Source organism: Lipotes vexillifer, unplaced genomic scaffold (genome assembly GCF_000442215.2).
Source record: "Lipotes vexillifer unplaced genomic scaffold, Lipotes_vexillifer_v1.1 scaffold394, whole genome shotgun sequence".
Taxonomy (NCBI): Eukaryota; Metazoa; Chordata; class Mammalia; order Artiodactyla; family Lipotidae; genus Lipotes; species Lipotes vexillifer.
This window is the reverse complement of record NW_006791731.1, coordinates 4489124-4503503: the sequence shown is the minus strand read 5'-3', so window position 1 is coordinate 4503503 and position 14380 is coordinate 4489124. Positions and strand designations below refer to the sequence as shown.

Below are 14380 nucleotides of genomic sequence, written 5' to 3'. Positions count from 1 at the left end.
ATGCCAGGTGAGAGGGGCCAGTGACGGATGGAGGCGCTGGCGGGGCTTCGGGTCTAAGAGCCAACAGGTGGACAGAGAGTTTTCTTACCGGTGGTCCAATGGGTCCCCGAGGCCCCAGTTCTCCAGGATGACCCTGTGATCCCTGAAATGAAACAGCCTATCAATGGACTAGGTCACACCCCTGCTCCGGGCAGATGGGGGCGGTATGGACACGTGCAATGGGCATAATTTGAGATCCACGGAGGGGGCGTTCTTGGACCCCTAAGGGAGGAGGAAGGGGCCACATTCAGTTCAGGGGGCTCCTGTGCGCAGTTCAGAGCTGCAGCCGCTCAGCCCTCAGACGTCCCATCTAACCAGCCGCCCAGAGTGAGGGGCGAGGGGCAGGGGCAGGGGCAGGGGCACGGGGCGCAGAGCCTGGGGCACTCACCGCTTCCCCAGGCGCTCCGGGACCGCCCTTCTCTCCTTTGGGCCCTTGTTCTCCCTGTCGCTGGGGAAGCAGAGTACAGCAGACATACTCAGCCCACCCTCAGGTCAGGCCGCACCGACCTGCGTGCCCCGCACACGCCCCTTCGTTGGAGGAGAAGCCAGCACAGCCAGCAGCTGCCCTTTGCAGGTTCCACGCCGCTTTCTACTCACGCGTGGGCAGATTTTGGAGACCTCGCCCCCGAGGCTCCTGCCTGCCCTCCCCCAAGCTCATCACTGATCCCCGAGTTAGTGTCTGCACGGCCCTGGGCTGGGGGCGCCACTCCCTCTGCGTCAGCTGTTGAGTGGAATCTGCACAGTACACCTCGGAGAGCCTGGATCAAATGAGGTTGCTCTTGTAAAGAGGTTTTCAACAGATGCAAGCTCATTCCTTCTAGAATCTCCATTTCCCACCAGCTCAGAAGAACGCACTCTGGCTCCAGTCACCAGACAACAATACCCTTATTTCTAGCATGGTTTCCTCCTAGAAAAGTTCCCGTGGGGGGGCTGGGGGATTTGCAAAATTCTTTTGTCTGGTCCACAAGTCACTGGAGACACAATCTGCAAAGATGAAAGGGCTTACGGATGGATTCGGGTGACGCACAGGGAAGGAGCTGGCTTTCTGCCAGCTGGGGGAAGGAACAGTGGGTGGCAGAAGCGGGCTCAGGAACCAGGAGTGGTCAGGCCAGGACAGAGGAGAGACCCTGGGGACTCATAGGCAAGATGCTCAAGGCATTTCTACCCAGGGCCTGAGAGCCAGGAGGCACAGTCTTCACTGCAGGGGTGCACACTAGGTGCCCATCAATAGCTGCTGAATGCAGGAGCATCGTTCTCCCCCAAATGCCCCCTTGGTGATGTCAGCCCTGTCAAATCCCCTCTCTGGGCTCAGCAAACGCAGGGTACTGGCTGGGCGTCTGGGAATCCTTCGCAGGCTGAGGGGTGGAGTCAAGCTCCCTTCCCGAGGTGGCTGCTCCTAAACCAGTTACAAAGCCTCACTTAAGTTCGTAACGGCAATGTCTCCAAGCCTGGGGCTGCCTGTCCCTCCCTCCTCCAGCTAAGGAATGGGTTCCCTTCTCCTCTCTGACATCTCCAGACCTGCTCACCATCTAACAGCCCCTGCTCTGCTCTCCACAAACTGCCACCACTCTGCTACCTCGAGGCCTCCCCAGCTGGGGTCCCTGACATCCACAGAAGGTTTCTCAATCCTGGAGAGGCAGGAAGAGGGGCTCTCCTTCCAGCCCTCCTCCCCCTTCTGAATCATGCTGCAGACTTTGCTGCCCCTCCAAATCTCGCGGCCCCTCCCCGTGTTCAGGGGCTGGACGGCACACAGCTGAGAGCAAGGAGAAATCAAACAGAAGAACATCTTTCAAAACCATCAATACAACACGGTTACCATGGCAATGAGGCAGCCCCAGAGGGATTCGTGCCAATCCACAAGTAAACTTAGGTTTTAAAACTCAGTTTGGACATCACTTCCATGGCAGCCTTGCTGTCCCCCATGGGAGGTAGGCCCTTTCCTTTGTGTTTCCTTTGCCTGCTACACATGACGGACTACAGTTTAGGTACCTTTTTAATTTTTTTTTTTTTTTTTTTTTCATGGACACAGGTTCCTTGCTTTGCCTCTGAAAGTGACTTCCCGGTTTCTGCACAGCTCCGACCCTGCAGGAAGGTGGCACCACTGCGATTCAGAGAGGAGGCTGGGCAGACCTCTGGCTCTCTCTCAGCCCCTTCCCATGGGAGCACCTTGGAAATCATCTTTTATGGAGCAATTCCTTTAAGCAGAGGCTGGATGTGCAGGTCTGCCTCAAGATCTGGGGACTCAGGGTGGGCGTGAGGGAGGGAGACCCAGAGGCATCGGGTAGGTGCGTGTGGTCCTGGAAGAGGAAGACGGTGGGGCTCAGCCAGGGCCTCGTGGCTGACAACCAAGTCTCAATTGCTAAGTCCAGGAAGGCTCTTTGCAAGGAGCTTCACTCCTCCGAGGCACGGGCCATCCCTGGGCACAGGGACGGTCACAGCGATGCCTGCATTGCACCTGCCGCGTTCGAGGCTCTGCCGCCTTGTCCCTTTGAGCCCTTCCTGAGAGAGGAGAGGACCCAGCCGGAGGCCCAGCCTGCTCCCCCCGCACCTCCCAGCACTTCTGCAGCCGCACTGCCCCGTGACGGCCCTCCCGCCCTTGCTTCCTCCTCCGAAGCAGCTCAAAATCCTCCTCCCCCTTCCGCAGTGATTCCGGCACCGACTCAGCCTCTCTCTGCTCTGTTCTTTTCCATCAGATACAGGGTCCTTTTGAGCTTCTTAAGTCATAGCTACTTAAGAGTGGGAACAGGTGGATCCTCCACACAAGCCCCTCCGCCGCCGCGCATGGCGCGGCGGGTCAAGTCCCAACAGCGGGAGAACCACGTCCCTGAGAGCAAAGGAGCCACAGGAGGCTGTGTGCTGACCTCAGGGCAGGAAGAGACCCTGAACGCGCCTATTTCCACGGGGGCTGCTCATGGAAAGAGGAGGGAAAGGCTCCTGGAGGCTGCAGCCATGGCGAGCATCCTTTTCGGTCAAGTGTTTTCATCTTCACAAGAAGCCACAAGCTGTCCCTCCACCAGCCACACCTCCACGCAGGCTGGGTCCCCTCTGCCCTCCGAACTGCCCCTCTCAACCTGTCCCTTTGAGGCCCTCCAGGCCCAGGGCCCCTCACTGCAGACACCCACTGAACTGCCTGCTCTGCCCTTTGGTCTTCTGCCAGCCCACATGACTCTGTCCTGCTCGGAACCACCAGCCACTCTCTGTGTAGTGAGGAGGTAACTTTACCCAAAGAAGCGGGCTGGCCTTCCCCCTTGGCTACTGGCAGGCAGCCTCCAGGCCCCTGGAACCTCCTGTCCGATCCTGGAGCTGGTTCCTCGCAGGGTCTGTCCCCACTGGCTGCCAGGACAAGGTCGGGAAGCCCAGATGCCTGGCAGCGACTGGGACGCAGGGGCTGAGGGTTAGGACACAGCCCGGGCCCAGCTCCCAGAGCCCCCGGGGACATCGCGAGCCAGGCTGGGGGACACCGTGCAGCACCGAAGAGTCGCTGCTACTTACTGGCATCCCTGGATGCGGCGTGAACAGGGACGTCTGAAAAGGAAACCAGAAATGAGAAGGAAGGACGGGAATCGACGTTAACAACCTGCCTCTGACAGATTTACCGAGTAAAAGAATACAGCCCCGAGGGCTCTTTTAACAATGACTAGTTTTGACGGTTAGGATCCCGTGCTCCTTTCAAGTCCCCGAGCGGGTATTAAGTCCGGAAAGCACAGTGGTTAGCTGTGGGAACGCTGGAGTCCCGCAGCCTGAGCTCAAAACCTGCCACCTCCACCTTAAACTGTGTGACCTCGGACACCTGCCAGCTTCTCTGCTCTCATCGGTGAAATGGGATGACACATTCTCCTCTCAGGATATGGCGGGGCCGAAACGGAAGAATCCATGCGAGTAATCAGAGCTGTGCCTGGACCGCTGGATCCCTCCACCACCAGCGGCTGCTGGCAACGACGCAGGTGACAAGGAAGCCAGGCCGCGGGACTCAGCTCTGGGCCCAGGGAGCCCAGCTGATGCAAACTCTCTGTCCCAGCGGCTGAGGACCCCAGGGACTGGCCCCCGCGCGGCCGTCCCTCTGTGTTGCATGAATACTTCCCCGGCGGCCTGCTTCCTCCCATCTCAAAGCTTTCGCACCCGCCGCTCCCCTGGCCTGGAACGTGCTTCCCTTCTCCTTTACCTGACTGACCAAGCCCCCCCTTCAGAGCTCGTGTTTGAATGTCCTGTCTTCAAAGATCTCCCTCCCCCTGCACCACTCAAATATAAGTGAGGCCCCCTTGCTATGCACCCTGCTCTTTGCTTTGACAGCATTTACTATGATTTGCAGGATCTGTGTGTCTGGGCCACCATGTGACTAGAGTTTATCTCCCTGACGAGGCTGTTTAAGCTCCACTGCAGCCAAACTCTGCCAACGTCTGGCTCACAGCAGGTGCTCAAATATAAGTGAGTGGACAAAAGGACATCGTGGATTCTAGTCCAAAAACGCAATGAATTCAGCAAGGAAGGAAAAAAAGGAGATTTCCTACACCGATGGATGTCCTACACATCCATCTCTCCAAACCCCAGTCTCGTCCCCAAAAGAAACCACTGTTTTTCAGTTTAGCATATTTTAGACCCATTTGTATCTATTTCCAATTGCAATTATGAATGTACAGGAACGCGTAACTTTGCACGAGAGTTACACAAATAAGAACAGCAAGCGTTATTTATGGTTGTTGATATGTATTAACTCATGTATTCCTCACAGTAAAAGCAGCAGTTTTATCTGTTTTTGCCCTGCTTTTATACGTAAGAAGATTGAAGGTCAGAGAAAGAAACTTCTTAATGAAGTTCACACAGCCAGTGAATGCTGGACAGCGTGTAGGTGGGCTGCGGAGTCCGTGTTAGCCTTCACACACGCTGTAATTCATAAATTAGTTTTTCTACTTAACTTTTCTTGAATATTGGCATCTATTTAAAGCCATATGCGTACTGCACGTGTGTGTGTTTAATTTTTATGAAGTAGGATTCCATGATACACATATTCCGTGGTTTAGTTAATTCTTTGCTTCTGGTCGTGTAGGTTGCCTGTGATTTTTCATTATGAGCAACACCACAATGTAAATCCTTGTACGTGATTTTTTAAATACACACAGTGCAAATAATTCTTCAGGCTAGATGCCTAGGAATGGAATCTCCAATCTGATGGTTAGACAGACACTTTATGATACGTTCATACCACGTAACCTCTCAAATAAGTGTTACCAATATGCCTCCCACCAAAAGGCAGGGTTCGTTCCCTGCAAACTTGCCTACATTAAATATTACCAGTCTTAAACAACAATTTTACACGGCCAGTTCTGACTCTAAGTTTGACTCTGAAATACTTGCTGCGTCTCATCTTGAGGGGCCTGTGTGTGGGGAGAAAACAGTGGTGGCATCATGATGTAACCTAGAGAAGACCACGGAGGACCCATCTTAGTCACACTGCAAATGGGATTTCTGGGTGTTCAGGCTCTCTCATCTCCTGCCCTCCATATGAGGCAGTCCCCTGTTGTAGCTACTAAATGACCAATCCCTACGTGCCCTGCCATGGCCGGCATCTGGAGCCATGTTCACCTCCCCCAGAATCATCCGATCAAAGCACAGAATATCAAGGCTGGGAAGAAACATTCACATGAAAAGAAAAAGCAAACTATATTCGCATATTTATATAGCCTTCGTTTGTTTTTTTTTTTAATTTAGTATTTATTATGTACCAGAAACTGTGCACTGTAGCTTGTATTATTTCAGTTAATAGTCACTACAAATGCACAAGATAGCTAATAGGTATAACATTTTTTCTTAACAGATGAGAAGACCAAGTCTTTCTGACGTTAAATAACGTGTCTAAGACCGCAGTGCCGGCGAATGGCACAGCCAGGATTCAAACCCACTTTTATTCTGGCTCCAAAGCCCACGCTGTTACTACTCAACCCGAACTCACAACGCCCACCCTCAGACACGCGAAGGGTAAAAGCACGAGTCGTGGCTGTGTATCTGTGCTGTAGTCTTACCCTGGACAAACCGCTCCTCGTCTCTGGACCTCTGTTTCCCCATAGGCAAGAGGTGGGTACGTATGCTCAGCGTCTAGCCAGTGTTCTAATAAACGCTAACTGTGCTTGCTGACTAAAATCAATCAATAAGCACAAGGTGGTTCCTAGTGAAGCTTATGCATTTTTGGATTACAGGACCTAGGGATAGGTCTGACTATTGACAAACTCCCTTAAAAAGATATTTATAACTAAGTGGTATGTGTGCAGAAGGAGAAAGGGTTAGAAGCAGAGTTAACTTACAGTTCCAGGTAATCCCGGGGGGCCTGCTGGACCCGTTTCACCCTAGATTGAAGAAATGGAAAATAAATTACCATTAACCCTCTGCCAGCTCTGCCTGTCCTGGGATACCTTTCCCAAGACAACAGAATCACCCACCCCACATCTACCTTGATAGATAGTTCGATAGATAGATAGATAGGTAGGTAGATTCCAAATTATAAAATACCTCAGACACATCAGAACTTTATTTTGAGGAGTATCTATGCTGGTATGTGTAGCTGTAAATCGTTTATATCACTAAATACTATTCCATGGTGCACGTGGAAATAAAGTGATCTATGATCCAACTTTTTTTTAAGTATAAAATACTCCTTTTTTCAGATAACCGATTGTTCAAAGCAAAAACAGTAACAATGTACTATAGGTGTTAGAATGCAGGTAGAGGTAAAATGTATGACAACAATGGTACAAAAGCTAAAAGGGAGAAATGAAGATATACTGTTATATGGTTCGTATATTTATATATGAAGTGGTATAACAGCACTTAAAGATTTAAGTGCGGTAAGTTAAAGATGTCTACTATAAACTTTAAAGCAATCACTAAAATAAAACAAAGGAGAGATGGAACTAATAAACCAATGAAGGTAATAAAATGGACACGATCCATCTCCCTGTTGATGACATTTACATGATTTCCCACCTGCTGCAGCCATAACGTGCTGCAGCAAACCTCTCCACGCTGTGCACTGGAGCCCAAGGGCTTGAGCGCCCTTAGAAACTCCCCTGGGCCCTGCCCCACCCTCTTCGAAGGGGACAGGCTCTTCTCAGGGGCCTGACGGGTGACTATCACATTCCTGTAGACAGCACAGGCTTGGGAGTTGAATCACCTGAGCTTGAAACCTAACTCTACCATTTTATATATGTTATTTTACTTCTGTCAGCTCGTCTTCCTCTGCGCAAAATAATGACAATAGTACATCCAGCTCACAGCATCATCTGGGGGCTGAGTGAGATCGTCAGCAAGGGCCCACTGAGGAGAAAATTGTTATTACATTTGCCCCGAGGAAAAGAGGTCACTGGCTACTCCACCAGGAGGTGCGGTCCCCAAAGCCCGTCATTCCATGTGAGCCACGATGGTGTCAGGACATGGATGTTGAGGCCCAGGTGTGTTCCGAGCAGCCCAGGGTCAGGCCCGTTGCAGGCCTGGGTCCGCTCATGGTTATTAGCGGACAAATGAATGAATAAGGTTGGCTTAGAGAGAGGAAAGGCTGCTCTTAGTAACAATAATATGATAATAAAATGTAGTTACACAGTCTTCTATGATTATTTCTATGGTTATATAGGATTTAACCGCAGGTACGACTTACTTTTCTACAGGCATTAACGCCTCTAATCTCCGTCTAAATGCCTGTAACAGAGATGCTTCCGTATTCCCATTCCACGGAAGCAACCACACTCATTCACCTGCCCGAAGTCACACAGCCAGCAAATGGCTCAGGCTGGTTTTAAACTCAGAATCCAAGCCCTGAACTACTCACTGTGCAGCATTTCCCTGACTAAAGTTCCAGAAGCTTCAGAGAGAAGAACCCTTTCTCAGCGCTATTTGCATTATCCGAGTTTACCTGATTCTCTTCTTGACACTGTCGACCTCGTGCTCCAAAACCAATCTCATCCAAACCAATTTACCCTCCATTAAAAAGTGCAAATGACCAAAGCTGAGCGTGTCCCAGTGGAACGTATGAATAGACATAAACAAGAAGAGGGCTGGAGAGCGTCTCTAACCCCGAGAGCCTCAAGGCCACTTTTCTGGAAAAGCCTCCCCCACCCCCAGGGCTGCGGGGTGAAGGAAGGGCCAGTGGGCCAGTGGGGCACAGCCCAGGCAGCTCTCTGACTTAGAGGAAGATGCTTGGCTGGAGAAGGGTCTTTGAGTTTTGTAGTTAATGTGACCGGCCTTGGTTCCCATCCTAGCTTCTCCATAGTTTAACTCTCTGAGCGCTAGCTGACACGGAGGCATTATCACCCTACTTTCCAAGATGGCCTGGGGTCAAAATTCTCACAGGGGCTGGTGGGGAGAAAGTGGACCAGAGAACTGAGGCAGGAGTGCTCAAGGCACAGTCAGAAGGGGACAATGTTGCCTGAATGTCCTATTTTAGAATTTTTTTTTTTGACCAGAATTGTCTATTATTACACATTTCTCTAGGGGAAAAGAAAAGCAGGCCAGATTCTTTCGAAGCTTGAATGTGATTCTGCTGTGGCCCTGGCAACTCTGCCAAAGCAATAACACGGGCTTAATGGTCTCGCTGAGTCCTCTGCATCCTGGAAATGAGTTTCTTAAATAAAAACTGCTTTCTGAAAAATCCAAGAGAGCAGCAGGCCTGAATGGCTTACCCACCAAAGCTCTTTCCATTCCAGGATCTCTGTTTATAGATCGCAGGTCTGTCCAGAACAAAGCCCTCAGCCTTCAGCCCGAGAGAGGGGGACGGGAGTTGAGAAGGGTCGAGGGCAGGACCCTGGAGGGGACGAGCGTGCAAACTTGGGAGAACAAGGTGACAGCACCGTGCCGGAGAGGGGCACCAGGGCCCCTTGGGGGTGTGGCCGCTCCTCAGGTTCCCCTCGGGTCAGGCTGGTGTGAGGTGAGGACCTGGTCAGAGCCAGGACGCTGGGCCCAGACTGAGGTCGGGTCTTGACTCCACCAACCTCCATTCACGCAGCCCTGGGAAAGCGGCTTGGCCTTTCTGTGCCTCAGTTTCCTCCTTTATAAACTGGCGGTGCTGCTGATAACATGGCCCCTCTCTGGTTGTCACGAGTGTCACCTAAGTCACTACACGTGCAGCGCTTCCCACGATCCTGGCACACAGCGGGCCCCGACCCCCGCGGGCTGGCTCCTGAAGGCTGACTGTATTCATTATTCTCCACCATTTCACAGAACAGACTCGAGCATCCACCGATTTCGGTATCTGTGAGGGCTCCTGGAACCACCTGCCCGCGGATTCGGCTTGTGTCAGCATCACACAAGGGAGGCAGCAAGGGAGGCACAAGGCGGCCAGCAAGGGAGGCACAAGGAGGTCAGATGAGATGCTCAGAACCACACACCGGGTAGAACCAGGACTGTACGCCAGGCCACCACTCTGACTCCAAGGAGTTGCCCTCTCCACTGAACCGCAGGCAACGCACAGCAACTACAGAAGGGAGGCTCTGCGGCTCACGGACCAGATGACCAGGACGACAGCAGGCGCTCCTACCTTTGCACCTCGGTCACCTTTCGGTCCCGGGAGTCCCAGTTCCCCTTTCTCTCCCTACAGAGAGAGACAAAATCAGGAAACGTTAGCACCCACTGGAGTGTAATGGCCGCCTCTTCCAGGTGAGAGCGAGGGGACCTTGGGCCAAGTATTGTGTTTTTCTTCCCAACCTGCCCTGCCGTGGTGAAGACCAAGTTCAAGGGACAGCCTGTCGGTTGCGTGTGAAGCACCGAATTCTGCACCTGACAGATAACAGCCCCAACCGTTCCCACAAATTTCATCTGAAGCTGCCCCACCCTTTTCAGAGAGATCCCGCAGCCACCGTCCTTTTGCTCCAGCCCACGGACCAGAGCGGCCTGATCCCCTTCCTTTTCTCTTCCATGAACACTGAGGAAATACGCTCTAATCCCAGCCTGAATCACCACCCATCCCCCCAGGGTCGAAGACCGCAAAGGGGGCTTCTCTCCTCGGGCACAGGCACGTGGCCCTGCTGGGAAGACACTGCCGCCACTCACCTGTTCTCCTTTCTCTCCCATCACGCCTGGGAGCCCTGCCTGTCCCTGTGGAAAGAACACGGCGTCCCTGTTCAGTGGGCTCTCAGCAAGGGGGCTCTCCCGTGGTCCAGGGTGAGGGAACTGTGCTCTCTACCGCCTGCCATCAGGCCCCCCAGACACCTCTGGCTCAGCGGGGGTAACGTGGAAAGCAAATTCAAGCGAGTCCGCACATGGGGAGTCCCCACGTGGTCCTCACTTTGCTACTCCCTCCCCAGGAACCCCTGTTTCGCCTCTCTTGCCGTCTGACTCCTTGTTCCTCTGGATCAGCCATGAGGTCACCTCCTGGCCCCCCCTCCTGACATTCCCCAAGTCTGAGCGAGAGGACTCCTATGCCACCCCCGGCACCTGCATGGCCCCACTCGCTGCACCTGTTCAACTGCTCTTGGCCAGTGGTGGTGACCCCAGTACCCACCACAGCGACAGATGTGTAGGACATGCCGACCGTCATGGGGTAAGTAAATGAGTGCACGACGGGAAGGTCGTGAGCTCCAGGGAGACAAGTGACACGAGGCGTAGCGTATACTAACAGACGCACGCACTGAACGAATGAAGGTGGAACAGACCTTCTCTCCAGGTCGGCCCGCCGGGCCCTGCTCCCCAACTTCACCCTGGAGACAAAATAACAGACACCCCATCATTTTCCACTCGCATTGCAGAGATGGCCGTCATCCCAGCTGGTCCCACACCCTCAGAGCCCCCGTCAGCCACAACCCTCGATTCTCACACAAGCAGCACAAGCGTCACAGGCTTTGAAGACCTGAGTGGTTCGCCTTTCTGGAGAGAGGGCATCCACACTCCCTAACGTTGTCTTCTGCTTCCCTCAAAAGAAACAGCTTCTGGAGTTGCCCTGACAGCATTTAAACAGGTTGAGTCCACTCATCCTGAACCTAAACACTTACAGCTCAAAACAACAAGGCGCCGAAATCCGTGAGTCCCAGAGCCACCCCAGCTCTGAGTTCCGTGCCCCTTCAGGGAAGCCCAGACCCCAGGCCGGGTGCAACGATGGAGAAGCCGTTGATGAACTTGTCGGAGCTGACGGGCCATCCCGAGGCTGTCGTGCAGACTCGCTGGTAAACAGAGGCGCCCGTGGAGGAGCCCACGGGCAGCTGAGAGGTCTGTTTCCGTCTCGCATGGTGCGTTACAATGAAGGCCAGTCTTGGGTGAAAGGCTGTTAAACATGCAAACTTGTATTGAAAGCAAGCCCCCAGCAGGGATACACTGGTTCCGGTAGCTTGGATGAAGTTTTGTTCCTGACGAGCATTTTGTGGGCACGTTAAAGTAGGAGGGTGCAGGACCAGAGGGGCCTGTTCTCTGACACCACGGCACCAGGCTGCTGGGCCTACCAGGTCCCTGTAAGTCAGTGGTGCAAAGAGGCGGCTGTTCGGTGGGTGGGGGGAGGGACTGCAATTTCTAACCAGCCGTGTGTCTTAAGAAACACTAACTTCTTGAATGACAGTTTCTTCCTAACATTATTATGGTACTTAGCGAAACCTTTATGTAGGTTTCCATAAGGAAATGGTTCCATAAGGAAAGTGGTTTCCTGGTAAGTAAATGGACACATGAACGAACGAATGAACGAATGAACGGGTATGTACACACATAAAGATTCTCCCTGCAGCTATGCCAGATTCCACTGGTAGTGAAGGCTGTACCACATGTCAAAGAGGAAAAAAAAACAAGAAAAGAAAGCAAAGAAACTAAAAGCACTGTTTAGCATTAAGCACACATTCTATCCTGTAGCTCTGGTGCCACCAGGGCAACTGGTGTCTGGAATCAGGGCAAACAGAAATTCTAGACGCACTCCAGTTTTCCCATCAATTCCCAGTGTTTACAAGCACAATTGGTAAGAACTGCTCTAACCGGAATCGTGCAAATACTCGCTATAGAAATTGTCACTTTAAATCTGCTAGGACGGTCACATCTTTGCAGTGGGAAAGGCGCTGGGGGGCTGAGTTTGGGTAGAAAGCATTTTGAAGGCCACCTGAAGTGCTTCCTGAATCCTAAGCCAAAGCACAGCCCATGGAGAGCCGGGCAGAGTCCGGAATTCTTGACACGAGCCAAAGAGGCGATGCATCCGCTCATCCCACAACCAGTCCATTCTCTGGGCAGAGACTCAAGACCCGCCGCGTCCAGGACGTAGCCATCATCTTCTTCGAAGACATTTATCTTTAGCTGGCATGTTGTCAAGATAAAGTAACTAGGACTCCTGCCAGGTCTCCTTTGAAGCTACAAAGTATGTTCTAAAAGCATCATAACTGCAGAAATTCACAATTTTGAACTTTCTAGATAAATGTTTTTAAAGTATTGCACTAGAAATCATACAAAAATGACACGTGAGCTGTAGTGACAGACCTCTCTAAACCTTTCAGCAATTAGGGGTGAACATAAACACAGGACACGGAGAAGGAAAGATGAAAGAAACCCCCGAGGGCACCTCAGTTTCACCCCAATACTTCTGACTGATCACCTTCATTCACAGACTCATGCACAGGGAACTCGATGGGAACGGATTCTTCTGAAGACTATTGAATGGAATGTGGAAATTCACACGGTGTAAGCCCAGAAGGGTGTGGCAACTCAGAGACTGGAGGAGGCACAGCTCTAAGGTGCGGGTGACTCCATAAAAGCCACCGAGTCCAAAAAGGAGAGTAACAGGGAGCGATGCAAATGCTGCAAGTTATTTCTGGGAAATGCCTGAATTTCAGCCAATCACTCAGACCCTGGAAGGTGGCCTTGGTGCTTCTAAGACCACGTGATTCACCCCTAACCGGCACCTCAGGGCAGGGCATGCATGCTTTGTCCGTGCTGTGACAAAACACAGCAAGTCACACATCATTATATTTCAATCACTGGGGATCATTATACATGTTTTTTGAAAACACAAATGTTGAGTCTTAAAACACGAAGGGCCACTGTGCTCGCAGGTGGCAGTGGAGGCTCACTGTGTGCCGATGGGGGCAGGGGCCAATAATCAGAATCCGGGGTCCAGGGCGGGCGGGAGGCTCCTGGTGGGCACTCTTTGCACACTGAGTCCCGCCGGCGGGCGTCCATGAGACAGCTTCGGTGCATTATAACCTGTGGTTTCCATCTGGTCTGAAGAATGCTGGCTCCTTGAAAAAGCAAGGCAGCAGGGAACCGAGGGCCCTGGGATTTGCCTATCGGCCCTTCACTGGCCACCGAGCTGAGTCCAGGCCACAGCTGTGCCCTTGCTGGGCAGTTTGTGACCCACCCTCCATCCAGTGAGCCCTCGCCGAGAGCCCGCCAGGTGCCAGCCCGTGGGACGGGGGTGGGAGCTGGTGGCCGAGAGCGGGTCACCGCCTTAACTGGCGCTTAACCCAGTAGACTCGGAGGCCCTGTGATGGGAGGGAGAGGGCTCCCCATGCGCTCGGCTGTATGCACACACGCCTCTCTGGAAGCAAGGCGCTGTGCACACGCACACACCGTGTACACACCCACACCACACACAGATACGCACACACGTACACATGTTCGCCATACACACACACGCCACACCACACATATATAGACAGACACACACACGCCACACCACACATATACATACAGATACACACATGCCACACCACATATATACATACAGATATGCGCACACACACGTCACACCACATATACACACACACGCATACACACATGCCACACCACATATATACATACACACACGCCACACCACATATATACCTACAGATATACACGCATGTCACACCACATACATACACACACGCCACACCATATACATACAGATACACACACGCATGTCACACCACATACATACACACACGCCACACCATATACATACAGATACACACACGCATGTCACCCCACATACATACACACGTGCATACACACACACCACACCATACACATAGATACACACACGCATGTCACACCACATATACATACACGCATGCATACACACACGCCACACCACATATATACATACAGATACACACACACGCACATACGTACACACGCACGCAGAGTCCAGCCCTCTCTCTTCTGTACCCACTGCACTCTGAGCCCAGGCCACATCTGAGATGCTGAACTCTACAGATGAGCCCAGCCGAGCTTCCTTGCTTCTGTAGGGGTCAGGGGTCAGGGAGCATTGGAGGGAGGGAAGAGCTTAAGGGACAGGAGAGAGAGAGAGGAGGGGGTATTGACCCCCTTGCCTCTTCCCTCCCAGGACGAGCTAGACAGCGATGCTGGCCTCCTTCCCAAGGCTCCCGCTCTCTCGGGGCCTCTCTCCTCCAGCTCCACA

At 52.5% G+C, this 14380-nt stretch overlaps 1 protein-coding gene across 1 annotated transcript in view; it reads right to left on the bottom strand.

Moving 5' to 3' along the window:
* Positions 1-14380, bottom strand: part of COL22A1 (collagen type XXII alpha 1 chain) — a 253822-nt gene that overhangs the window by 93437 nt on the left and 146005 nt on the right. The window contains exons 27-33 of the mRNA XM_007464595.1: positions 10671-10715; positions 10069-10113; positions 9557-9610; positions 6336-6377; positions 3532-3564; positions 428-481; positions 89-142 (exon numbers count right to left, since the gene is read on the bottom strand). Coding sequence (XP_007464657.1) covers positions 89-142; positions 428-481; positions 3532-3564; positions 6336-6377; positions 9557-9610; positions 10069-10113; positions 10671-10715 — 327 coding nt within the window. The remainder of the gene's footprint in view (positions 1-88; positions 143-427; positions 482-3531; positions 3565-6335; positions 6378-9556; positions 9611-10068; positions 10114-10670; positions 10716-14380) is intronic.